The sequence below is a fragment of the Rutilus rutilus genome (genome assembly GCF_951802725.1).
Source record: "Rutilus rutilus genome assembly, chromosome: 23".
In the NCBI taxonomy this organism is placed as follows: domain Eukaryota; kingdom Metazoa; phylum Chordata; class Actinopteri; order Cypriniformes; family Leuciscidae; genus Rutilus; species Rutilus rutilus.
The window spans coordinates 20141974-20167811 of record NC_140233.1 but is presented as its reverse complement, the minus strand read 5'-3'; the positions used below and the strand labels follow the sequence as shown (position 1 = coordinate 20167811).

The following is a 25838-nucleotide window of genomic DNA, read 5'->3' as shown; positions in this document are numbered from 1 at the left end:
AAAAGATAATTGCAACTTTTTATCTCACAATTGGGAGTTTAGATCTTGCATTGGAATTGATACACCATTTTACTTTATGCAATATGTGGGTAAAATGGCCATAAATTAATATTCCCATTCAATGCAATACAATGTATCTAATTTGCACATTAATGTGTTCTTGGAGCAACATTTAATGAAAAAAGAAGTGTAATAATTGGCAACATTTTAATAATAATATCTAATATTTCATAGGAATATTGATGTATAATTTATTTCCATATTCTCTTGTTGTGTCTCCCAAAATGCCTGATAAACATGATATAAGTCCTGGTGTCCTCTACAGTGGACATGTATGAAATCAATGCCCTGTTCTGTAACAGATAAGTATATAGCCTTTTTTTTTTTTTTTTTTTTTAAACCCCATAACATTTTCCTGAGATGTTGGTTTATGAAATACAATTTGAAAAGTAGTCCGATTTAAATTATAATTACAATATATTATCATATTTCCTACATTTGATCACTAAATTAATGTCAGACCTTTTTAAAGACCAAGGGGAAGTTGTTTTCATGGTGAAACCTCCAAACATTTGGTATCTCTGAAAATCCCTGAATGTGCTCTTTACAGGACACCCAGAGACATGTGACGTGTATGATGTCAGAGAAATTCACTAGAAAAGTCGAAAAGTCTATTCCTGGGTCCCAGGAGGATAAGCCTACTGCATCATCCATAGGTGTGGTTACTGAATCAACATCTGACTCACTTACTGAAAGGCTAGTTATATATATACCCTACTTTCGAAATAAAGCTAGTTTCTGCTCTTGCCAAATCAGTATCATGGCTGTTTAAATGACAGCGTGGAAAGATGCAGCTTTTTAATTAAGGGTATTTTAATAAAGCGAAAGCTGATCCGCCCGGATCCGCCTGATGTTGTGCCGCTCCGCAGCGCGAGGCGGCGGCGGGTGACAGTCACACACTGAATGTTGAAACAGCACCAGTTACAGTGCTGCTGGCGGGAAGTACATGCACACACATTTCACTTTTTAATTACGTCATTTCAAACACCTTTGATAAGTGTCCATGTAATGCTAAATTACGTGCAGGTTTGTTTTGTTTTTGTTGACGTTACGGTCGCAAGATTTTCTTCACTTCCGCATCTGTTAACGTAGGCGAAGGACGGATGTTTTGAAGGGAATGGAGGATAACAAGGTAAAGTCAGAAGTTACTACACTGTCTGCTAGTGAGAGCTGCAGTAATCGACGTAACTTCATAATGCGCTTGATTTACACTCATTCATGGCTTAATCTACTCTGTTTCTACAGATTTGCACAGGTCCTCTTATGATTGCGCTGCAATATAATGACCTATTTGACTTGAACAAACTCTCAACGTCCACAAACACAGATGCACTTCCCAAAGGCGGAGCATTCACGTTTATTAAGGTATTTAATAATAATACAGTCATTGGAGACTGTACATGGCCATATTCAGATGAGATTTATCATGATTTTGACATGTTTGCTGTAAATAGGCTGTGCAAACAGTGAATGAGAGACTTGTGGACCAGAACGAGACTGAATCTTTGCTTTTTGAAGTGATTCTCATTGCAAAGGAGTGTTCAGAAGAATTCAAAATTAAGATAGTTGAGAGCGTAAAGCATTATGGTAAGTTCACTTTGGCAATGCAACTTTAATATGGCACTTACATAGGCCTATAAAATGTTTCCTAATTTTAGGTGGAACTAAAAATGTGTAATATTTAATATTACTCAGCCTTCCTATTTGTACGGAGCCCCTAAAGGGACATTGGGAAGAAAAAAAAATATGAGATGGGAGAAAAAATTATTTGTCAATGCTTTTGCGTTCCCCTGAGAATTGAGAAACTGTTCGCTCGCAAAATGTTTGCGTTCCCCGAAAACGTTTTCGCTCACAAAATGTTTGCATTCTCCAGAGACACTTTCCATTCGCTTGCAACATGTTTCCGTTCCCCCGAGAAACTTTGCGTTCGCTCACAAAATGTGTGCGTTCTTCCCCTTTGAGAAACTGCGTTCTCTTGCAAAGAACACAAAAGTTATGTGAGGGAACGCAAAGGTTTTCCTTGCAAACGCAAAGATTGTCGCCTTAGGGGCTCCGTATATTTGCAAACCTGTTACAGATTTTATTTGATTTTTATAGTTTTTTATTAATTGTTATTTTATAGATATTGTCTAATATTTCTGTAACATGTGAAACATATTTAAAAGTAATTCGGGCCAGAATCACTTTTTCACGGCAAGTGATTATCACATTTTCATGCTATTTTTATGTTGTGTAATTTATCGGCATATCTAAGATGTCTCATAATAATACTAATAATAAAAACATTGGATTTGTGCTGTTAATACTTTAAAAATGTATATTTTTGCACCCTATTCTTATGCAATTTTTGTTCAAATATATGCTTATTTCTTACGCTATATGCTAATATTGCTTTGCTTTTTTTCTATCACCAGGTCTAGAAATAGGCAAATTTTACTTTTGCAAAAAGGAAGAACTCATAAATACTCTTCAATCAAACAAAGTAAAGCTGTTCGTCTCTACTGACAGGGATGATGTCTATAATGCTCTGCATACTGGTAGATCACCTCGTGATGCATGACCATTTTACAAAAAAAATTAAAGTTATTGCAGGATTATTTACATTAATGTTTGCACATTGTGTTGAGTTTAGGAATTCCAGCTGCTTTGCTGTATGATCAGGCTGATCATCACATCCTCAATAAGCTGAAAGTCATTTTCTCAGGTGATGTTATCGGTTTCTCTGAGGATACACTTGATAGTCTTTCAGATTTTGGATTCAGTGAAACCCAAATAGAGACCTTCAAAGCAGCAAAGGTAAATCGTGTAATATCTGTATTTCTACAACTTAATATGTCATATTTTTTGCTCTAATACTATGTTGTTGTTTCTTTAAATTAAGGACCATTAGTCTTATTAACCTAGTCTTATGTTATCAGATCTGTATGGAGGAATTTGCCGTTCTGATTGGTCATATGAGGAGGAGGTTCGGGCATGAGAACAGCCCTCTCTGCACCTGTGTCTTAACCGTGTGGGGCTCTCGAAACATCTGTGCCACTGCCCTAAAAACTCTTCGTGAATGGGGTCTGGATGCGGACGAGGCGTTTTGTCTTGCTGGGGCTCCTTGCAGCCCCATTTTGTCTGTAGTTAAACCTCACATACTGTTGGACGGTGGCCTTCACAACATGTGGGACTTTTCCTCCCATTCCTGAGAGTCAGTAGCACTAGGCTGGACACACAAGTGTGGCTTTCCTTTTTATTTTAATCAGGTGCCAATTCTGTTCTCTTGCTGTTACACTTGACTTTGTATTTATTACTCAAAAGGATTATGTTGTAAAATAAGGAGCATTCATACGAGGTGATTTGGCTTTAATAGTGATTCACATCGCTATATATAGATGTTCAGGGGTTTATATCAACTGTTTACAAAAAATATATATAGTAAATGGTTGACAATTAGCAAACTCCACATACTGTAGGAAACAATTTAAAACAAGTTTAGATACCCCCAAACTCTACTGAAATCAAATGCAGCCATAAGTACAAGACAACATGTAAGCAAAATTTGAGCATTAAACATCATAACAGATTTTATATACACACACACACACACACTGAAAATACCAAAATCTAATTCACAGAGTTAACATGCTTGCACCATCATTAAACTTGATCCTAACATGGCTTCGGTTGAATTTCAGTAAGGCACTACTGTCAGCTAAATAGCTGTGATTTCATTTTTTGGCTGAAACAAATTATGTAAAACATATGTAATAATATTAAAGGGATATAGTTGACTCAAAATTAAGTCACAAAACACTGATACATATTTCTAAATGTCTCCTTTTGTGTTCGACAGAAAGTCATACAAGTTTGGAAAGACACTAGGGTGAGAATTTTCATTTTGGGCGAACTGTCCCTTTAAGAGTAAAAGTACATTTCAAGCAATAATACTTGTGTATTTCTCAATATCAGTAACATTTTATGCACATATTGACGATAATGACATTGGTTAAAGTAAAGCAAGGAGTATGACATTTTGCAGTAACATATTGCAACTAAAATAGGTGATTGTTCTTTGGCTCAACATAGTAAAACACTTACAGATTGATAAACATAAAAATCAACCACAGTATGAAATGCATAAAAACAAAACAAACGTAAAATCACAGGTTTGAAATCATGGATTGATCTCTACTACTTAACAGTAAACACAATTGTGAAAGTTGCACATTCATACAAACATTTCCAGAGGCTAAAATAATAATACAAAAATATATTTAAGCTTCCAAAGTAATTCATCCTTCATCTGATAGTTTCTGTGTGACAAGGCTACAAGTACCACTTTCAAATAGCAGACACTGCAGTGATCCGAATACTTTTGTTTGTATTTGAAATGGTATGCAGTTCTTTGTGATCAAGTGTTGAAAAACTACTTGAAAGGGGTTTTACCACTGGTTCTCCTTTATGCTGAGAATATCTGCTGTAGCTAAGAATAAAAATAATTCAGCCGAAAACATATAGGGAGAGGTTTTTAAAAATCTGAAGTGATTTATGGTGCTCAAACGTAGATGCCTTCAGGATTCAAACCTGAGGAGATTGGACTATGCAGTCCACGGATGCTGCCAACCACAGGATAAGATAAACCCGGACGTTTCAGTGAGCCAGTTAATGCAGCGAAGTCTGGGAAAGGAAATAAATTACATGTTATTAAAGAACGTTGTCTAATATCTCATTTCACTAACAGGGATCTTAAGAATATTAAGTATAATCAAGGACAAATGGGAATATTTGCATACATCTTTTCTTTATTACAATAACAGTTGCTTGTTATGAATATCATACTACTATTTCTGCAGTATATATACACAATGCATAGAATGCCACTTTTCTGAGTACATGAAATATGCAAATACGACAGGGCACACTGAGTGAAATACAGTACCCCGCAATGTACTTGATGCATTTCCAGTGTGACAAATGACTCATCATTTGATCAGATAGCAAAAAGTAGTATGCAGGCTAATATTTCATTCCTATGTAGCCAAGCCTTTGGATAGTGTAAACCAATGGTGTCCAATCCTGTTCCTGGAGATCTACCTATCTGCAGAGTTCAGATCCAACTGTATTCATCAAGTGCTCCTGGAGATCTTAATTTGCTGGTTCAGTTGTGTTAGAGCTGAACTTTGCAGAGAGGTAACTCTACAGGAACAGGATTGGGCACCATTGGTGTAAACTGTTTGGCCACGACTGCATGAATAACACTTACAATACAATCTCCAACCACAAGGGGGCACTTTTCATTAGTAATATAAACAAAACAAAAAGGAATCACTTTGAACTTAGTGACATGTACAAACAGAAAGCTTGCAACTTTAATGTTTTTTCCCTCCGTCCAGGATTGACGTCATTAAAGTTAAAAAGAAATAACATTTTTTTTTTGTACTAGACAGAGTAAATAACAGAGGTAGGACTGTTGAGTCAATCATTGCAACTATAATCTGTCACGGCACAACTCTCAGCAGTGCTTTTGAATCGCCTTCAGCCTTATATGGTTTTACAGAAAAAAAAAAAAAAAAACCTTTAGTTGTCCTACCCACAAAACCCATTATTTATTTATTTTTTAAAAAGCAGATATTACAAGGGCCTGCAGTTTTGCCACTGCACTAAATTGAAACCAGATGTGTTCTTGCTATTAATGACACTTGTAAAACGCACTCATTACTCATTATGGTTGAGGTATTGTCGTCATTCATGCTGAAAGCTAACAGTATCCATTCTGTATGGAGCAATTCTGAACCACCGACTATTTGGTTTTGATATGGGGCTTTGGATATGTTGTCAGTAAAACAGATACCTTTATCTTCTCTTGTGTTGCTAGAGTCCTCATCGCCAGGCTCCACGGGCAGAACCGTGACTTTGGTGCCTGTTTGTTGAATAAACTGCTGTAGGTTTACCTGCCTCAACTCTTTAGTCAGCTGCTCCAGCTCATAGTGACTCTCCTGGTGGAAAGAGGGAGGAGATGGTACTAATGAAATGTCTGTGTAGTGTTGCAACTGGCATTCAGCCTGCAGCAATGCAATAACAACTGGCTAGTAACAATTCTCCAATGCACTTCCACAAAATTATCTCAAGAATCCAAACACATGCGTCATTTTTGTATTTACAGCAATCACAGTTTTAGACAGAACCCTGCTGATAAGAGCAGCTAAGACCAGCATGCATTTCTATGCTAGTTAGTGCCAGATTGGTGTTAGTCTAGTTCACCATTTATTGAAGCCAGTCAACCGGCATGAATATTTAGCTGGTTTAATGACTTGAGAAGCCTGACGGGGGACACTAATAAGTCAAGGTTTGGCTAAGGTTTCGCTAATGAAAGACTTTGGTTGCACGTTCTTGTGGAGCCTTCAGATAATGCTATTAAACACCATTGTTAACACGTTTAAAGGGTTATTTCACCCAAAATTGAAAATTCTGTCATCATTTACTCACTCTCATGTCGTTCCAAACCCGTAAGACTTTTGTTCATCTTCGGAACACAAATGAAGATATTCTTTATGAAATCGAAGCGATTTCTGTCCCTCCATTGACAGCTACGCAACTACCACTTTGACTCTTTAAAAAGTTCATAAAGAGATCATAGAAATAATATGAGTTGAGCAATTTAGTCAAACTTTTCTGCAGAGATCCGATCGCTTATAAGATGAACAGATTAATTTTAGGCTTTTATTCCATATAAACGTGCTTGACGCGCGAGAACAGTGCTGCGTAGCGAGAATGAACCTCATTGGTTCTTGCTGAAGCTCAAACGTGCTGCGTAGCGAGAATGAACCTCATTGGTTCTTGCTGAAGCTCAAACGTGCTGTGTAACACGAGAATGAACCTCATTGGTTCTCACAGCTTCCGTTTACTACAACTGATGTGTGAGTTGTTGAATGTTTATATGGGAATAAAAGCCTAAATTCAATCTGTTCATTATATAAAGCGATCATTTCTCTTCAGAAAATTTGGACTAAGCAGCTCAATTCATATGGATTAGTTTTACAAACTCTTTATGAACTTTTTGAGCAATCAAAGTGGTAGTTGCGTAGCTGTCAATGGAGGGACAGAAATATCTCAGATTTCATAAAAATATCTTCATTTGTGTTCTGAAGTTGAAAGAATGTCTTACGGGTTTGAACAACATGAGGGTGAGTAAATTATGACCGAATTTAAATTTTTCACAGAACTAACCCTTTAAGGCTACAATACATCACCTGACTTTTAAAACCGAGATTTTAAAATACAAGGCATCATAAACTTGTTGACTTGGTAAATGGTTACAGAGAAAAACTACACTAATAACTTACTTATGAGATTCACACACTAACAGACTTTCGGGTCATTCCGAACACAACAAACTCACACAGAAAATGCACTTCATTGCTATGCTTCATACGCATGATAAATAAAAAAATAAATAAAAACGTGTTCTAAAATTGGCTAAAAACATGTTTGATATCCTCCGATTGGATGGATTCATAGTCTGGAGCTAAAAAATCAGCAAAATCTGACATTCAGCAGCTAGCGTCGACTCAGACTGCAAATTGAGGTAAAACTCTGGGCAAAAGTTGTGTAGTGTATTCCAGCTTTTGTGCCCATGAGCAAAGATGGCTGAATTAAAGGGATACTCCACTTTTTTTGGAAATAGGCTCATTTTACAACTCCTCCAGAGTTAAACAGTTGAGTTTTATCATTTTGGAATCCAGCCGATCTCCGGGTCTGGGGGTCCCACTTTTAGCATAGCTTAGCATAATGAATTGAACCGGACAAGACCATTAGCATCTCTCTCAAAAAAATTAACAAAGAGTTTCGATATTTTTCCTATTTAAAACTTGACTCTTCTGTAGTTATATCGTGTACTAAGACCGACGGAAAATGTAAAGTTGCGATTTTCTAGGCTGATATGGCTAGGAACTATACTCTCATTCCTGCGTAATAATCAAGAAACTTTGCTGCTGTACCATGGGTCCAGCAGGCGTAATGATATGACGCAGTGCCTGATAATAGTCTCCAGCTCGGTAGCCTATTATCAGGCGGCATGCGCTGCGTCATATCATTACGCCTGCTTCACCCATGGTACTGCAGCAAAGTTTCTTGATTATTACGCAGGAATGAGAGTATAGTTCCAAATCATATATCAGCCTAGAAAATCGCAACTTTACATTTTCCGTCGGTCTCAGTACACGATGTAACTACAGAAGAGTCAAGTTTTAAATAGGAAAAATATCGAAACTCTTTGTTCATTTTTTTGAGAGAGATGCTAATGGTCTTGTCCGTCTCAATTCATTATGCTAAGCTATGCTAAAAGTGGGACCCCCAGACCCGGAGATCGGCTGAATGGATTCGAAAACGGTAAAACTCAACTGTTTAACTCTGGGGGAGTTGTAAAATGAGCCTATTTCCAAAAAAAGTGGAGTATCCCTTTAAAATTGCGTACTTCTGGGGGATCCTGCCCCAGCTGAACAACTGCCACTAACCCGAACGGAAATCGAAAATAGTTTAATCCGGGTATTGTAGACTTCCTTGCAGCCAGAATGCAACGTACACTAATGAAAAGCAATGCTTGTCTTTATAGCAGAAATCAGAAGCACAAGACCATTGATTACCATTGTGCTCTTCAACTTTATATTTAAAATTTCATATGGATTACTACATTTATTGAGTTAACCTTGACGTACCTGCATTCTCTTGCACGACTCAGCCAGTGAGCGGTCCACAGCTCTTGAGCTGTTTTCAAGCTGGGCCGTGTGTTGAGCCTGAGCCTTGAGTTCTGCTTTCACTCTCTGAAGTCTAGCCTTCACTTCCCCTTCACTGGCCTGCTGTGTCTCCCTGGTCTCCTTACGCTGCCTTTGAGCCTCTATCCCTTTCTGTACACCCTGCAGAGACACCAGCCGCTGATCCAGATCCAACTCACAACTGCGCAGCCGACTGCTCAACTCCTGGATTCGTTCCTGCAGCTGCCTCTCGCTCTCCCGCTCAATCTGGAGCTCAGTTGCCCAGAATTCCTCTTCCTCGATCTCTACCTTGTTCTTTCGCACCTGCTTTTCCAACCTTGAAACCTCCTCTGTCATCTTCACATACAGTTCACCATCCTGTAGTCCAACTCGTTTCTCAGTCAACATCCGAAGCTCTCCCTCATATGCATCCATCCTGCTGTCTAGAACGGAAAGAGTCTCCCTTTGCAGCCTCACCAGTTGGGAAAGATCCTCCATCCGGTTGCCTGATAAGCGAGGGGACATTGACGGCGAATTGTGGGCACTTCTCACTAAAACCTCTCGTTGTTTGGCACTACTGTCGCCAAGCCTGCCTCCACTCAGGATGTCCCTCAGACTGCGGGGCACGCCGGTGAAGGTCAGAGATTTGCGCCGTGGCTCGCGCCGACGGAGGGAACGGTCACCTGGAGCTCGGAGCTTGGCCATCAGTGGAAGGCTCTGCCGATGCAAGCCTCGCTCTGGGCCCCGAGGAGTCAGACCTTCAGTTGTGGGGTACTCGTTGAGAGAGGGGCCCGTGCGGTGTAGGATAAACTGCACGTCACCGGCATACTGCCCCCACGTGTTCAGAGAGGCCACCGGACTCTCGTGAGGAACAAGATGCCGCTCGGTGTCCCTCCATTTTTCAATCAGTGTGTAGCGTCCTGTGCGACCTATAAAAAAAAGAATACCGTTTGCATTGCTGAGTAAGACTAAGATTGGAACCATAGATATGAAAGTTGCACTCAGTAATTTGTTGCGCTGACTAATGACTTTTATTTTATTATCTAGTGGTGTCAGTGTTGTTATTGTACAAAACAGTAACGTATAGCTCAAAAGTTGGAATATTACTCTTTATTTTAATCTATCTGCTGTCGGACATACTGAGACTTTGTTGCCATAATGCATTGCTACAGATTTGCATCTTGCTTCAGGCTTGACTGACAGATGGGCATTCTGACAACGCTTGTTTGCCAACCACAATTCACTCTATTTTTGTTGTTGTTGTAATTAATCTGCTCACTGGAAAAGTAAAATAGGCTACAAGGAGTTTATGTCAGTAGTTGCATGTTCAAAACTGTGACCACACAGTCTGTTTACAAAAGCGATCGAGAACCGTGCAACCATTTATGGCTCTCTCAGGGTTTGCTAGTGTCTCGATTCAATTAAAAATCCACATTTTACATATTTACAAATATTACACAATTCATTGATGCCCATTTGTCATGTATAATACACCAACCAATCGTGATGTGGAAAAACAAGCAAAAATTTAATTGGACAATATAAAGGGGAGTCATTTCTTGGTCTTATTCATAGATCGGTTAAAAACTACATAGACACTGTCTTTTTTCAGGTTTTTTTTTTTTTAAAGGGGACATATCATGAAAATCTGACTTTTTCTGTGTTTAAGTGCTATAATCGGGTCCCTGGTGCATCTACCAACCCAGAAAACGTGAAAAGTGACTACCCAGTAACTTTGTTTTGGTAAGCTTTTCTCTGCAAGCATGTAAAGAAATAAGCCAATCAGATTTTGCTCCCCTTCTGACGTAGGAAGGGGATCTTATTATAATATTACCTATAATATTATATGACGGGACATGCAATTCGATGACTCGATGAGATCAATGTAACTCCACAACTACATAAATATATCCACTAACCATTCAGAAACGTCTCTCTGTAAGGCTGCACTCCGCTACTGTTATTTTTGAAATTTGTGTGTTTTGTTATTGTATCCGAAGCTTGTGTAAAGGATCGCCCGTCTCCTGAACAGGGGCGGGGAGCAGCAGCTCATTTGCATTTAAAGGGACACACAAGCTATACTTTGACAAGCTATAATAAATTATCTGGGGGGTATTTTGAGCTGAATTTCACAGACACATTCTGGGGACACCATAGATTTATATTACATCTTGTGAAAAGGAGCATAATATGTCACCTTTAAACAAAGGTGAAATAGCTAAAAGAAAAAAAAAAAGACAAGAAAGGGACATTTTGCATTTGTGGAGCAATCTGGATCTGCGGTTTATCTCTTTTTACAATTTAAATTGCGTAGCTTAAAAATCTGATGTAAATTGACTACAAAGCACTTCGCAAAACCTTGCAGAACTAGAAGTCACATTTATTTTAACCAGTGTTCATTTACTCTTATTTATGTGCTGAATATTGATTTACTATTTGCTGAAACTATCCTAGTTGGTTATATTAAATCTAAGTGCCATCTACAGGCCTATTATGTGAAATGTAGGTCAAGAACACACAAAATGGTGATGCGGAATTACGTATAAATATATAATTATACTGATAGATTCCCCCTTTTTATATTTGAGCCCCTGAACTCTCTGCACGTCTCTGCTCCACTACCATATAATTTGCTACTTGGCAAAACCACCAAATCATTTATCTTAATATGGTTAGAGCACTTTATTTGAATATATACTGTGTTTGAAATAGTGAGCAATGAATTTTTGTACTATTTACCCTCTGTAAAAACATAGGCATTATTCCCAAAACTGTGAAAGAGGATCGAGGTGTTCTTGAGAGTTTTTTCTTTCAGTAGAATGAGTCAGATTTTCCATGTCAGCGGGCACTTTGGTTGCGCCAGTGCGTTTCACACTAATACAAGAGGGGGCCCTTAGATTATACCAGTCTGAGTGCAGCTGAAAATAGAATCAAACGGTGACGTCGACAAGACAGGTTTAAATCAAAAACAAATTGCTTTGGGTTCCACTGGTGATGTAATTAACTTGTGCCTCTCCTTAAACTCCTTAAAATATGTCTGATGTCTTAAGACAAGCTGTTCAACTAGTCTCAAGCCAATACAAACTCTCCTATACTTAATCTTCTTTTCAATTATAAAATGGATGATGATCAACCTGGATGCCAGATGGTTTCAGCATCACTGAGAATTTATGGCATCTGTGTCAGCAATATAGTCTTCCATTCCACTGTTGGGGAGTAGTTTTTTTGGTAGTAAAAGCTCTTTTCCAGTAACGACCTATTTTTTCAACAAATAGCAGTAGCATGACAGAATTCTTTATCACTCTTTTAATGTCATATTGTGCAACTCCTTGTGTTTTGGGAAGCCTTATTCATTTTAGTGAATCAGTTTTTTCAGATGATTCATTTCATTGAACTATTCGTTTGAAGGCTTGTCCCAATTGGCACTCTAAGCCCTCACTTTAGTCCACACTTCAGTGATGTAAGGCCGCTTTTGACTGTTAGGTAGACGTCTGCTTAGCAGAAGTGTGCAGACTTTCAAGTGTACTTATTTGTTGCAAAATAAATATTTAGTAAAATACTGCTACTTAAAACTATAGCTGCATTTCCATTACCCTTCAAATTGCGCAAATTGAAAATATGCCCAGTGGAAAAACACGCAAAGTTTTCATGCTCGCATGAGGTGGTTTTTCAAGCAATTTGAAAAGGAATGTTTCGCAAAACTACAATGGAAACAGTTTTCCCGCATTTACTGGTCACCTGGCGTACGTAAAAGTCGATCATTCTTTAAAGATGACGCAGTATGTTTGGACAGAAGACGAGATAGAGTTCTTTATTAAACTCATTAAAGACAAAATAATTACGGGAATATTGGATTCTAAACAACAAAGAAATGCCACAATTTATCAAGACCTCGAAGCAGATAGGAGGGAGAAACACCCAGAAACACCTTATATGTGGCCGCTCCCAAGTATAAGGGGCTTTCCTTGCCATTAATGCTTGGATAACACGTCTACGTCTCCATCGATTAAAAATTATGGCTAGTGCGGTGCCATGATTTTTGGAATGACTTATCACGAGGAGAAAAAGAATCGCATAACATCGGTTAATGGAAATGCCGTCAATAGTTTTTTATTGACATTTAGAAGAAAAAAAATCCCAAAAGTTTTGTGCAAATCTGTAATGAAACCAGGCTTATGTTTCCAATCATGAATATCAATTAGGTTAAATCAGTTTTATTATTTGTTTCATGTAACTTTAAGTGTTCAAGTTTGATAATGTCCAGTTTGTTAAGCCATACAAGTTTGGAAAGTTTTCAATCAATGATACTATTGTCTTTTTTTAGAGATTAGAGCAGATTTGAATTTTGTTTGCATCGTTGTTGCTAATTTTCCTGTTTATCACTGTAAAAGCTGCTTTGAAACAATCTGTATAGTAAAAAGCGCTATATATATATATATAAAGGTGATGATTTGAATGTTCCATACAACTTCTTAAAACATGAAAGACTATATTAAAGGAGCAATTGAGGCTCCTTACCAATGGCTTGAGCCAGAGCAATGACCACTTCCTGGCATGTTGTGGTCTCTGTGACCCCACAGACCACGCGCTGAACTCCATCGACCCACACCTTCAGCTCCATCCCGGGTCAAACTCTGCAGGGTCTGGGGCTGCTGGTCTGTGAGGTCATTCCGTTCTGCTCCAAGGGTCCAGCGCTACAGCTGTCAGCCCCTCACGGCAACTCTGCAAATGTACAACAAGGGTTAGGAAACACCTGGTAAGATATGTACATATCTCACTGCCTCAGGGGCCGTTTACACGACACCGGTTTCAACTAAAAACGGAAGACTTTTTATGCGGTTTGGTGGCCTGAAAACACGAAACTTTGAAAATGGGTTTCAAAGTACAAGGTTTTGAAAATGACACCCTTATCATCGTGTAAACTACAAAAATGTGAATCTGTGAAAACGATGACGTCAATTACGTGTTTAGTCTATAGGCTTTTTTTTTCTTTTTTTTTTTGCAAATGAAAGTATACAGAATAACACAAATCAACACAATATAACATTTTGTCATGAAAAATTTTAAGTTCCTGACAACAGACTCAAGGATGTGATGTTTTCGAAGCCTTCGAGTTCCCCATTCTAAAATTGGGATTGCAGAGAATGGTTCTGGCTTTGTGAAGATGAAATTTGTTCATTTTTAAACAGGATCTAATATGCTATATTTTCAACTTTCTTAAAGGGATACTCCACTTTTTTTGGAAATAGGCTCATTTTACAACTCCCCCAGAGTTAAACAGTTGAGTTTTACCGTTTTCGAATCCATTCAGCCGATCTCCGGGTCTGGCGGTACCACTTTTAGCATAGCCTAGCATAGATCATTGAATCGGACAAGACCATTAGCATCTCTCTCAAAAAAATGACCAAAGAGTTTAGATATGTTTCCTATTTAAAACTTGACTCTTCTGTAGTTGCATCGTGTACTAAGACCGACGGAAAATGAAAAGTTGCGATTTTCTAGGCTGATATGGCTAGGAACTATACTCTCATTCCTGCGTAATAATCAAGAAACTTTGCTGCCGTACCATGAGTCCAGCAGGCGTAATGATATGACTAGGCGCCTGAAAATAGGTCTAATAGGTTAGACAAACTTAGTCCCGGTCACGTTGGAAGTTACAGAGCTGGGGACTATTTTCAGGCGCTGCGTCATATCATTACGCCTGCTGGACTCATGATACGGCAGGGAGTTATTTTCTATATCAGTGGTCATTGATATAGTTTCTATACTCCCTATACTCTGTTTCTGAACTCCCTGAAACGCCTCCATTGTAATCTTGAGTTTTCTTCTGGGAACGAACGCATCAAAATAGGCCTATTCCTCGTAAATAATTCCCGCCCAAGGCATGCACAAAAATAGAGGTGAGGCTTGGTTGAGTTGTGTTAGTAGTGTGTTGAAACTTGTGGTTATGGTCAGGGGGGTGACATTTCCCAAACACACTCAAAACACTTGGCCAATCACAACACACTCACAACACACTGATCCAGCCGACCAATAGCCGGAAGAAGGGGCTTCATAGAGACAAGAACTAAACAAAGCGTTACTGACAGACTGGGAAGAGAGGAACTGCAACAATGTAAAATGTGTGGAAAATTATGTTTTTTTTAACATTCAAGCATGAAAACCTATTCTAGTAGACCCCAAAACCAAAATCAAGACTTTGTAAAAGGGCACAATATGGCCTCTTCAAGTCAAAGACACCATGTTGACTGGTATTTCATTAGCAAGTCTGTTCATCACACAAATCTTTTGTAAGGCACCAGAGTACTTGAAAAACACAACACATGTACTTGTATAGAGTACTTTCTTTTAACATAACAGCAAAAGAAAGTCAAATGGGTTTGGAACGACATGAGGGTAAGTAAATGATGACAAAACAATCTTTGGGGTGAGCTACCACTTTAACGCTATTCTTTTGCTGATTTATTTTCTTTTACGATTGATTCCCAACAAGAGTTCAGTACTCTCTGTTCTCAACTCAGTGTTTACTTTTAATGAAGTATCAAAGTAGCATTTGTGGTTAGAAAGACATTAAAAGAACTTTCACAATTTTCTGACCTTTTTTGTTTACTAAAATGTATAATATCCATTAACTTTACAAATCTGAAAAGCATCTGGCTAGGAACAAAGATGAGTTTTATAAAGAGAGCCTTTCCTAATCAGGAAACCTTTGTAAAAGGAAACGACTGTGCTGTTAGCAGGAGACCTCTGTGCTTCCAGATGGACACATTTCCTTCCTCAGATTTTGGACTAGTTTTCATCAGCTCTTTTTTTTTTTTTTTTTTTAAACAAGAGATGATTCAGTCTTTTTGAAACAACAACTCACACGTTCCTAAAATAGCATATTTTCCAAGAAATGAATTGGCCATAAATCCGCGCTTTTTGTGGAGGTGTGCCGAGGGTGCGAAAAGAAGGAGGAGGATAGCATGAAAAACAGTTGGCCGCAGTGTGGACGTCCCACTGGATGCAGTGAGACCAGCTGGACCTGACATTATGTTCCTCCTACTTCTGCGAACAGGTACAATTTTAGGACGATGGATTGGCAAACATGCACGCCTGAGCAGATCTTCAGCTTTGCAGAGAAAATTCAGTTTATTTTCTTAGCAAAGAAAACGTTTCACATCTGGGACTGGCGTAAGATCCATTTGGAGATTTATTGAAGCAGTGCTGTTAATAAGACAAGGCAAACAGTTAGAGGAATATCCAAAGTCGTTCAACGTAAATCAAGCTTCACAAATCAGAAAGGCACAAGACGAGTGGAACCAAAAGAATGAATTGAGAGGACACACCAATAGTGCAATAACACAACTAGAATATATAGTTTAGAGCTAATATAATATATTAGCCCAATTTTGTCTCCAAATGAAAAATAAATTGAGACACACAATCTCAGTGCAGGCAAGGGAAGAGGAGCAGAGGATCAAAATCACAGAGATTTACAAAAGGCAAGAATCAACGTAGCTTCATTTAATCAAAGACAATACCATGGTGCTGTTACGCCTACCAAAGCCTCAAAGCTTTTGTTGAGAACATCACCGGTGACATTCGAAGCCTCATTTGAGTGCAGTGGTTTGAGAAGGGGTTCACTTTTGCTGGGACGCTTCGACTATAAGATGTGTCAAACCCCCTCTCGAACTCGAGGGTTGCCAGTAGTTGGAGACAGTGAGTCGGAGTGTTCGGTTTGCTATAGTTCGTGAACTACACTACAATAGTAGACATGGAGCCAGCTAGAAAGAGAAGGTGTTCACCCGTTTGGGAGTTTTTTAATTGTTCTCTAAGGTACGAGTTTGTAGGTTGATTTCTCTGTCATGTCATTAGCCTAATTACTGTGTTATTTCATGGTGTCAAAGCTAGAGAGATCATATTAAAAAAAGAGGAATCGATTCAGCCCGATGACAGTGGAACAAATATCGTTTTTAAACACAAATTAAGGTTTTCCCTCTCGTGTTACACAAACACTTCCACTGCCCTCTGTTCAGTCCATTTTCATCTTTTATCCAGTCTAAAGAACGTCATATCACCACCACTACTACAAAGAACTACTACACCACTACTTGCTATAACCCAAGGTCACTTACAGAAACAGTAGCTAGTGATTAAATAATTATAAAAAATTATAATAATAATAATAATTTTATATATATATATAAACACTGTAACACATCAAATTAATGTTAAATCGACAGCACCAGATTTATAGACTATTAGAATTGGAAAAATATAAAAATCGAATAAAATTCACCAGCTGTTTCATTTGGTGCCACTAGGTGCAGAAATACTTTTTTTGCATTTAGTCTATTTGTTTGAAAAGCTGCTGCTTTGTTTTTTAACTCCCCTCATTAATATTTTTAAAAAGCTGTTATACATCAAGCAATTTTTTTGTTAACATGCCAAAATGACAAGATTACACAGTCTACTTTCAAACAATTATGTCTTTCACTCTCCCTATTTCTTTGAAGAAGTTCTAAAATCAATACAAATCTTTTTTTTTTGTTCTTCATTCGGTCATTATGTTTATAGAGCTTTGAGTTTGGCTCCAGAGGAGGGACAGGGATGATTTACAGACTCTATGGGGCACTGCACTGGAAAGTAAAGCACTGCAGTAGCCAAAAACCACAGTTTTTAAAAAATATATTTTTTGCACACAAACTTAAGTCTTCAGTTGAAGATTCTTTGTAATTGAAAAATCTAAATTATTTGTTTGTTTATAGTTTAACGCCATGCCAGCTACCCTAGCTATATTCATGGAGAGAAAGAGAATTTAAAAAAAAGAATGATTAAAATATTGTTAATATAATAAAATTAATTAATTAATGGTTTGCAATTACGAGGTTAACAGGTGTTTTTGGAGTAAGATACATTTCTTTTTCATGAGATTACTTCCTCTTCTTGGCCGGGTTATGATTCTCCATGTCGTAAACTCTAGGGGTGATGCTTCATAACCTAAAATGACATTTATTGGCCCCACATTTATACAATGGGATTGGCAGCATACGAATGTTTCATGAATCACACGTGAACCTTGCCGTAAGGTGATTTCTGCACATTTAAACTGATAAATGGGGCCATTGTGTTTTGGTTTAGATCTGTTCCTGTTTCCCTGTGTTCCCAATCCTTGTTTCTTTATGTATTTCAGCCCTTAGTTATCTTTGTTCAGTGTTCAGTCACTTCTATATTGAACATAGTTTTGTTATGCATCTCCTGAGTTTCTCCTACGTGTTATCAATTGGATTTATGATTAAGGAAGTGTTTGTTTCTCTGAATCTCTATTGTCTTGCTTTGACTATGACCAAACCTGACAATGACAAAGACATTTTTTTAAAGGTTTGTATAACTTGAACACGTAATTCATAATTCATCTTAAAAATAGCTAATTTAGCTTGAGATTAAAAAACAAAACTGCTTTTATCCAAAGCAGCTTACAGTTTTTATCATCAGTATACATTTTATCACTACGTGTTTCCTAGGAATCAAACCTATGACCTTGCTATCGCCATGCTCTACCATTTCTGCTACAGTAACCGATCATTTACATACAAGATATAATAATTTTGTGTGGCTTTGCATTCAAATAATCAAGCCAATATTATATGCACAAATACATGCACTACCCAAAAGACAACAAAGTGCCTTCTCAAGTAAAAGAGGCAGTACACTGAGTGTCTCTGGTTTAGTGAAGAGACATATGGTGCGGTGGAACCCCCATAAGAGCTCTTCTGTCTGAGCCAAAATGGAAAAAATATGTTTTATTACAACTGGAGCCATGGGGTTCTTGCCAAATTTCTAATTTTTGATTTATACAGGGCTTGGAATAGTTCAGAATCCAGACTCCCAAATGCGAGGACATTCAAATCACATGTTATATTGGGCCACAAATCTATAAAAAATGTCCCACTTGGAATTGTCATGTAGCATTTGCCGTTTCTTCATCACTATTTAGGAGTGAGATACTCAACAAATGTCAAAGATGCGACGTTTGTTGCATGCTGCATATCATTTTCCTTCCATTTTGCCCTTCGGTGAGCAGATAAGTACTTTATCCTTCATTTTTACTGCCCTTTAGCGTCCACGACAACAGATGGAGTCCTGCAGCCAATAGTCAGATGCATTGTGGGGCCATTTTGTGTTCTTTTCCTGCTAATGCAAAAGTGGCCTGCAGCCCGCTGTATTTTGACATTTTTCCAGGAGCGATCACTGAGGCAAGGAAGCCCAGTTAACGGATGACTTCACGTCTGCTGCATATATGTTTGACTACAAAATCACAAGGGAACCGAGGTTGTCAGTACAAGATGTGACATCAAAATGTGTACCTCTGTAACAATGACACCTCAGTAACAACAAATGAGATCACAAGACCATAGTGTTTGTTGTCTTTTTCACAATACAAGATCAGAAGAAAAAGAAAAAGCCAAGAACCTGAAACACAGAGCTTGGTTAGGCTAAAGAGCCACAGTCATCCAATGAAGCAAATGTCTGAACAGACAAAGTTTGTCTGTTAAAAGTGACAAATTATGATAAATTATAACACAACCTCTGCCCTAAATTCTAGTGGATGTCATGAAAACACAAGCATATGTCTACGTCAAGTGCGGAAATTGAGAAGTACTGGAGCTACACTGGGCATTTTGAACTCTTTTGTTCAGGTCACCGATCTTAATCAGGAAGAGACTGTGTTAAATCTGATTGCCGCCCCAACCACAAGCACTCCATTCAAACATCTGCACATCATGCTGAGCACAAGTGATCACTTAGTCGGTCTAAAATGAGCCCTGCAGAAGTCAATCAAGCACCATTTGTGCATGTCATAATGAAGCACTAGAGTAAACGACTGTCCATTTGGTGACTCCACTGCTGGATCCAACTCTGACTTCATCATGATGACATCATCCCACATGAAGACTAAACTGAGTTTGACTGATACAATGCCAAAACAGCATATATTTATAGTGTTCAATAGGACAAAGAATTGTCAACATCTCAGGATATCACATTAATAAACTACTTATGTCTATTTCTTTTATCTATACTGTAGTTGCTTTCAGACCATTAGTATGGAGTGAAGGAAACGCTGAAGGAAAAGCTGTTTTTGTAGACAGAAAACAGGTATAAATTCTACTGGCAGTGATTTTTGTATGGTCTCTACGGCTAACTATTGAAGTGCACATCTCAAATTAACTCAACTGAGTAATATCCTCTTATCATTGCTCATACTTTCAGGAATTTTCATATGATTCAGGCATTCACATTTTCCCTAGGGGAATCACTGAAGTAAGATACCCAATGTTTTCCTGCCAATTTAACTATAATCCTTGTCCAATTTTGTGTGTAAATATAAACAACACACTTCATTTCAACCTGCTTATTAAAAGCATTTGGCAAGCATTTTTCTCTTCAGCTTTGTCCATGATTTAGAGAATAATTTTGAGGTGCTTGCTAATAAAAACAGAACTTATTATAGCTCATATGTGTTAGTGATTTGAACAAACTTGTAATCCAAAATTAAATTTAGGATTAAATATTTTGTACGGCAGCTCACATTTTCTTCTTCAACTGCATAAAGGCTAATATAGAAATATACCCTCCAAATGTTCCTTCATATGGGAAGTTAACTTTACATACGTGTTATGAAACCTTACTTTTGGTTGTTAAGAATCAATTGAGCTAAACCCTAAAGTCTGAGGAAAGGATCAAATTAAAAGCAAATGATACAAGATTCAAGCATCAGCATTAGTGTCTATCCAAAACCAGAGAGAATGAGCTAAATTCTCGAGGAATGATAGCGTGTCGCTACTATTGCTGAGCAATTTTGGAATAACCTTTTATTCTGCTTGTGCTTGCATTAGCTACCATGCTACATGTAATTACTACCAATTTATGCACTCTCCCATAATAAGTTGCAGGCCTCGGCTGAAACCATTCAAAGAGTGAAAACACTCAGAGAAATATCGGGATGGATGGATGGATGGATGGATGGATGGCATGAGAAAAGGATGGATGGATGGCATGAGAAAAGAATGAATGGATGGCATGGGAAAGAGATAGATAGATAGATAGATAGATAGATAGATAGATAGATAGATAGATAGATAGATAGATAGATAGATAGATAGATAGATAGATAGATAGATAGATAGATAGATGGAAACTTTCAAGGTCCAAAAATGACATAAAAATTGAATGGATGGATAGATGGATGGAGAAAGAGAAGAATGGCATGAGAAAGGAATGGATGGATGGCATGAGAAAAGGATGGCATGAGAAAGGGATGATGGATGGATGGATGGATGGATGGATGGATGGATGGATGGATGGATGGATGGATGGATGGATGGATGGATGGATGGATGGCATGAGAAAGGAATGGATGGATGGCATGAGAAAGGGATGATGGATGGATGGATGGATGGCATGAGAAAGGAATGGATGGATGGCATGAGAAAGGGATGATGGATGGATGGCATGAGAAAGGGATGATGGATGGATAGATGGATGGAGAAAGAGAAGAATGGCATGAGAAAGGAATGGATGGATGGCATGAGAAAAGGATGGATGGATGGATGGATGGATGGCTGGATGGATGGCATGAGAAAGGGATGATGGATGGATGGATGGAAAAATGGATGGCATGAGAAAGGAATGGATGGATGGATGGCATGAGAAAGGGATGATGGATGGATGGATGGAAAAATGGATGGCATGAGAAAGGAATGGATGGATGGATGATGGATGGATGGCTGGCATGAGAAAGGAATGGATGGATGGATGGCATGAGAAAAGGATGGATGGATGGCATGGGAAAGAGATAGATAGATAGATAGATAGATAGATAGATAGATAGATAGATAGATAGATAGATAGATAGATAGATAGATAGATAGATAGATAGATAGATAGATAGATAGATAGATAGATAGATAGATGAAAACTTTTCATCAAGGTCCAAAAAGGACATAAAAGTGGCATGAAATTAATCCAGACTTGATCCTCTAATTGTTCTGAAGTTACACAATCACTTAATATGATTGAACAGATCAAAATTGAATGTCAAACCTCAACGTACGTGGCCAAAGAAGACATTTAGGTATGAGGTTGATCAATGTTTTGATTTGATGTGTGAGTGATTTAAGCCTTACATTTTGATCTGTTCTTCATAGAAAGTCATGCTGCTTCCAACTACTCGGAATATCTCAGCCGAGTCCTTCGGATTACCTTCCTTCTACCTTTGAGCCATTATTGAAGCTTGGAGGTTTTTGGGTCCAATTTGACTTTCATAATATATATACATAAACAGCTGAAACATTCTTCAAAATATCTTCCATTATGTTCCAGAGACGAATGAAAGTCATACAGGGTTGGAATGACATGAGGTGAGTAAATAATGACAGAGTTTTCTATTTGTGGGTGAACTATCCCTTTAAGCGTCTAATACTGTATTGTGAAGTTACTAAAAAGATTAGCAAGTGACTAAGCCATTGTGGAGCATTGAAGGCATGCAGGTGGTTATCCGAAGACTTGGGCCTTGATTTGACACCATGGAAACTGATAAGAGTGAGGTTACACATTCCACACAGCTGGCCACTGAAGGAGATAAGACGTTTCTATTTCCCTCTTGCTCTCTCTAATACTCGCATGAAGTTATGTTAATCTTACATAAGTTATATGGCTAAGACATTTTGATACTAAAGGTATAGTTTTTTTCCCCCTGGTATTCTCTTATATGAGCTACAACAGCTACATATTTAAACCTCGTGTTTTGAATCTAGTTGCTTCCCGAGGGAAAATGAAGGTGCAAAACAAACGCAAAGTAGAGAAAAAAACACAATCAAACTGGACCTTGAAAGACCTCCCATATGCCAAACACAGAGGAGAACTGTGTCCTCACCGAATCTCCCATCTGGGACGACGGAGGAAGAAAAACAAACCTTTTTTCCCCACCCCAGTAAAACAATAACCTGAGGGTTTAGAAGAAAGTGAGAGAATTCACAGTGAAATCTCCAAATCTTACTCCTAAATCCCTTGGGTTTCCTAAAGTATACTTCGCTATGCCTGATTCCTTCATGTAGTTTGGCACATTTAGCCTCTGTAAGAGTAAAAACAATGAGGTGCTTTCATGGAAGGTAACAGGAAAACAAAGCTTTCGAAGGGAATAAACCATGCCAGGTTTTAAACAAAGCGCTTCTCTAAGGACGTTAGATGGCAAGAAAAGTCCGCCTAGTGTGGTATTTAACTACATACCAGCAAGAGTTTGTTGAGTCTCAGCTGAGACTGTGCTTTAATAAACTTGAGAATATCCATCGACCCCCCCCCTCCGCACCCACAGCTAGGACGTCGAGAATCGCTAACATCTGGATGGCACGTTTAGCTGGATATAATACTGCCTTTGTTCTTTTGCCATGCTTGTGATCAGCAGGCTAGCTTTGAAGGACCAGCCAAAAACTGAGTTACGGGGTACTAGATGAAGTGTCAACGTGACTAAGTGGTTTATTAATAATCTCTCATCGTACCACTTTCAATAAAGTAGTTACACACTGTGAAGCATTTGCATACTTGAGGGAAACATAAAAGAGTATTTTGCGGTCAATATAAAAGACAAATAACCAAATGATGAATGAACCATTAAACTTTCAATATACTAATTAATTTGCACAAATTTAAAGGATGTTACATGTATAATTAGCTAGATTACAGGCTGATTTGGTCCAGAAATGATACTGTCAAATAAACAAGATGGAAAAAGTCCTACAAATATTGATGTTCTGAAGCAGACTGATTCTTCAAATATTAATAATCAGACATAATTATGTGGCGAAAAGCTGAAAACAACAAAAGTAGATAAATTATATAACCACATGTAGGGTATACTGGTTAACAAACCACTGAATCCACATATAAAGGACTTAAAAGTACTAAATAGGATGTCTTGCAGTATTAAAACCTGAGCTCATAATGTAAACTCGCGTTTTGTGTTTATGTTAATGGATATGATGCTTTTGTATCCAGAATACTAAAGACGTGCTGTTTTAATACTGTTTTTAGTTAAATAACAACGAATTTACAATACAAGCCATAATCCGCTGATAAAACTTTAGATCAAATTTAAGACTGCAGCTGTACACTGTAAATATTTAAGGTTGTGATGCTGAATGCGCATGATGGACAGACCACAAACTAGGCTATAACTACTATATTGTCATTTACATTTATTAATATTAAATTGTTCCGCATGCGAAATCTTCTTACCTTTTTTTTTTTTTTTTTTTTGCCTAAATGTAGAAAAATTTGTATCCACTTTTTGTCCGAGGCGATGTTACATTGACCAAAGTTTGTGCAATAATTTAAAGGACACTATAATGTTCAGGTTTTTGTCCTGTGTTAAGTCTTACTATAAAGCTCTGTAAATATAAATGAAATGCTCTTGTATTTCGTCTTCGTTCACAGCGCAAAAGTCTGAGAAAAAGAGCGGATTTCATCCGTTGGGATCGCCGCCCCACAGGAAAAAGTTTCCTCGCTGTGCTGCAGCTCCATCCGTGCTAATATGTGGAAAACACGACCATCTGATCTCACTCGCCGTATTCTCTCAAGTCCCGCCCTCGATTTGATCATTGTTTGCTATGATTGGTGCGTCTTGCGAATGTCCCATTATCTGTCCAATCAGAGGCAGCTGTTGAGGGGCTCCTATTGGCTCATCCTGTTCAAGGAGGTGGGACTTGTGTGAATACTGGTGGGCGGCAGCACTTCCTCAAGAGGGCGCCTGACGTCCGACGATCTGATTTAAACTTTTTTTGTTTAATTGTATTTATTTGCATACTAATTTACATAATTTAAATTCCTAGGATTCCAAACGGAAATAGAAATAGAAATCAACCCACGGAACCTCTATTTAAAAGAATGCCTTAATATCACGCGGTGATTGGGCCATTCTGCAGTGCTGAGAAAAGGATTTTGCAACACATGACAATGACGTCAACAAGTTGCTTTTTTTAAACTCTTTTTTTTATCTTTAATAGAAATATATATATTAATGCCATGAACCAGAACAATACAATGATACATAATCATTCAAAGTAAAAATACAAAGTAACTAAAGTAATATAAAACAGTTCCAGAGGACAAGTACAAGATTATAACAAACAAAAGAAAAAGGATGCTACTGCTTACCTGCTTACAATGCTATAAGCTCTAATTGGCTTTCTAAACAGAACAATAAAGCTTGAAATCATTTTTAAAGCAAGAGTCAATGAGTTTCAGAAGCGGTTTGAATAATAATTTACAGCTTTTCTTTTTCTGTTGTTATTATTATTATTATTATTATTATTATTATTCCTTTTTTTTCTTTTTTTTTACTTTCATTATTTATTTTAAATATCATACTGCATATTCTCTTTTTCTACTTGTCTGAATTTGTTCAATATTTTAAACGACTATTGTCATGTTCATTGTTTGTAATTCATTAAATAAACAAATAAATAATTGTAGTAATAATTTACAGCAGAATAATGAAACAAAATCTATTTAAACGTTTGGATACAGCTAAAACAACTTTACACAAACAAACCCATAGATATACTGACCCCTTGTGTCTTTTGTGTTTTAATTGTTTCACCTAAAATATAAATTCATAAAACTAAAACTAAAACATTTCTTTGTAAGCTGTAAATACACCAATATTTTTGCTCGTCGCATTTTTTTTTTTTTTTTTCATTATAAAATAAGTGATACAATACGTGTTTTGTTGTTGGATTTTCCCCCATATTCCTTACTTTGAGTTTTGTGTTCCAATTTTGTGTATCACTGGACTATATTTTCATTAAAGTTATTGAAGAAGAAAAAATGTATAGAGTGAAGTAACGTTATCGAGTCAAACAATAAATAGGCGGGTAATTTGTATTATTCGATAATCATAGACGATTGGCTCTTGCACACCGTATGCAAATGATCTAATCGTGACTGACAAGCGATACATCCAATAAGAATGCAGATACGCGCTGACGTACGCACGTACAC

At 37.7% G+C, this 25838-nt stretch overlaps 2 protein-coding genes across 3 annotated transcripts; one reads left to right on the top strand and one right to left on the bottom strand.

The window, feature by feature from the left end:
• The first annotated feature begins 899 nt into the window (after positions 1-899).
• LOC311283459 (cytosolic 5'-nucleotidase 1B) lies at positions 900-3723 on the top strand. Its single transcript, XM_084397872.1, has 6 exons — positions 900-1192; positions 1306-1425; positions 1515-1647; positions 2475-2597; positions 2693-2856; positions 2979-3723. The coding sequence occupies exons 1-6, from the start codon at positions 1178-1180 to the stop codon at positions 3249-3251; spliced, it is 828 nt and encodes a 275-aa protein (XP_084253998.1). The 5' UTR covers positions 900-1177; the 3' UTR covers positions 3252-3723.
• Positions 3394-25701, bottom strand: rassf8a (Ras association domain family member 8a). 2 transcript variants are annotated; one of them, XM_084397871.1, is made up of 5 exons: positions 25595-25701; positions 13314-13517; positions 8760-9724; positions 5897-6041; positions 3394-4722 (listed from the first exon to the last, which is right to left on the bottom strand). In XM_084397871.1, the coding sequence occupies exons 2-5, from the start codon at positions 13414-13416 to the stop codon at positions 4601-4603; spliced, it is 1335 nt and encodes a 444-aa protein (XP_084253997.1). In that variant the 5' UTR covers positions 13417-13517; positions 25595-25701; the 3' UTR covers positions 3394-4600. The 2 variants fall into 2 exon arrangements, with proteins under 2 accessions (XP_084253997.1, XP_084253996.1); XM_084397870.1 differs by lacking the exon at positions 25595-25701 and adding an exon at positions 24075-24377.
• Positions 25702-25838: the final 137 nt, after the last annotated feature.

Excerpts from the sequence above, each read along its gene's own strand:
- LOC311283459 (XM_084397872.1), top strand. Across the intron at positions 1,426-1,514 it reads GAGCATTCACGTTTATTAAG|GCTGTGCAAACAGTGAATGA; the intron begins GTATTTAATAAT and ends TGCTGTAAATAG. Across the intron at positions 1,648-2,474 it reads TGAGAGCGTAAAGCATTATG|GTCTAGAAATAGGCAAATTT; the intron begins GTAAGTTCACTT and ends TTCTATCACCAG.
- rassf8a (XM_084397871.1), bottom strand. The coding sequence starts at position 13,416 with ATGGAGCTGAAGGTGTGGGTCGATGGAGTTCAGCGCGTGGTCTGTGGG. Across the intron at positions 6,042-8,759 it reads AGTCGTGCAAGAGAATGCAG|GAGAGTCACTATGAGCTGGA; the intron begins GTACGTCAAGGT and ends TCTTTCCACCAG. Across the intron at positions 4,723-5,896 it reads CAACACAAGAGAAGATAAAG|ACTTCGCTGCATTAACTGGC; the intron begins GTATCTGTTTTA and ends TTCCTTTCCCAG.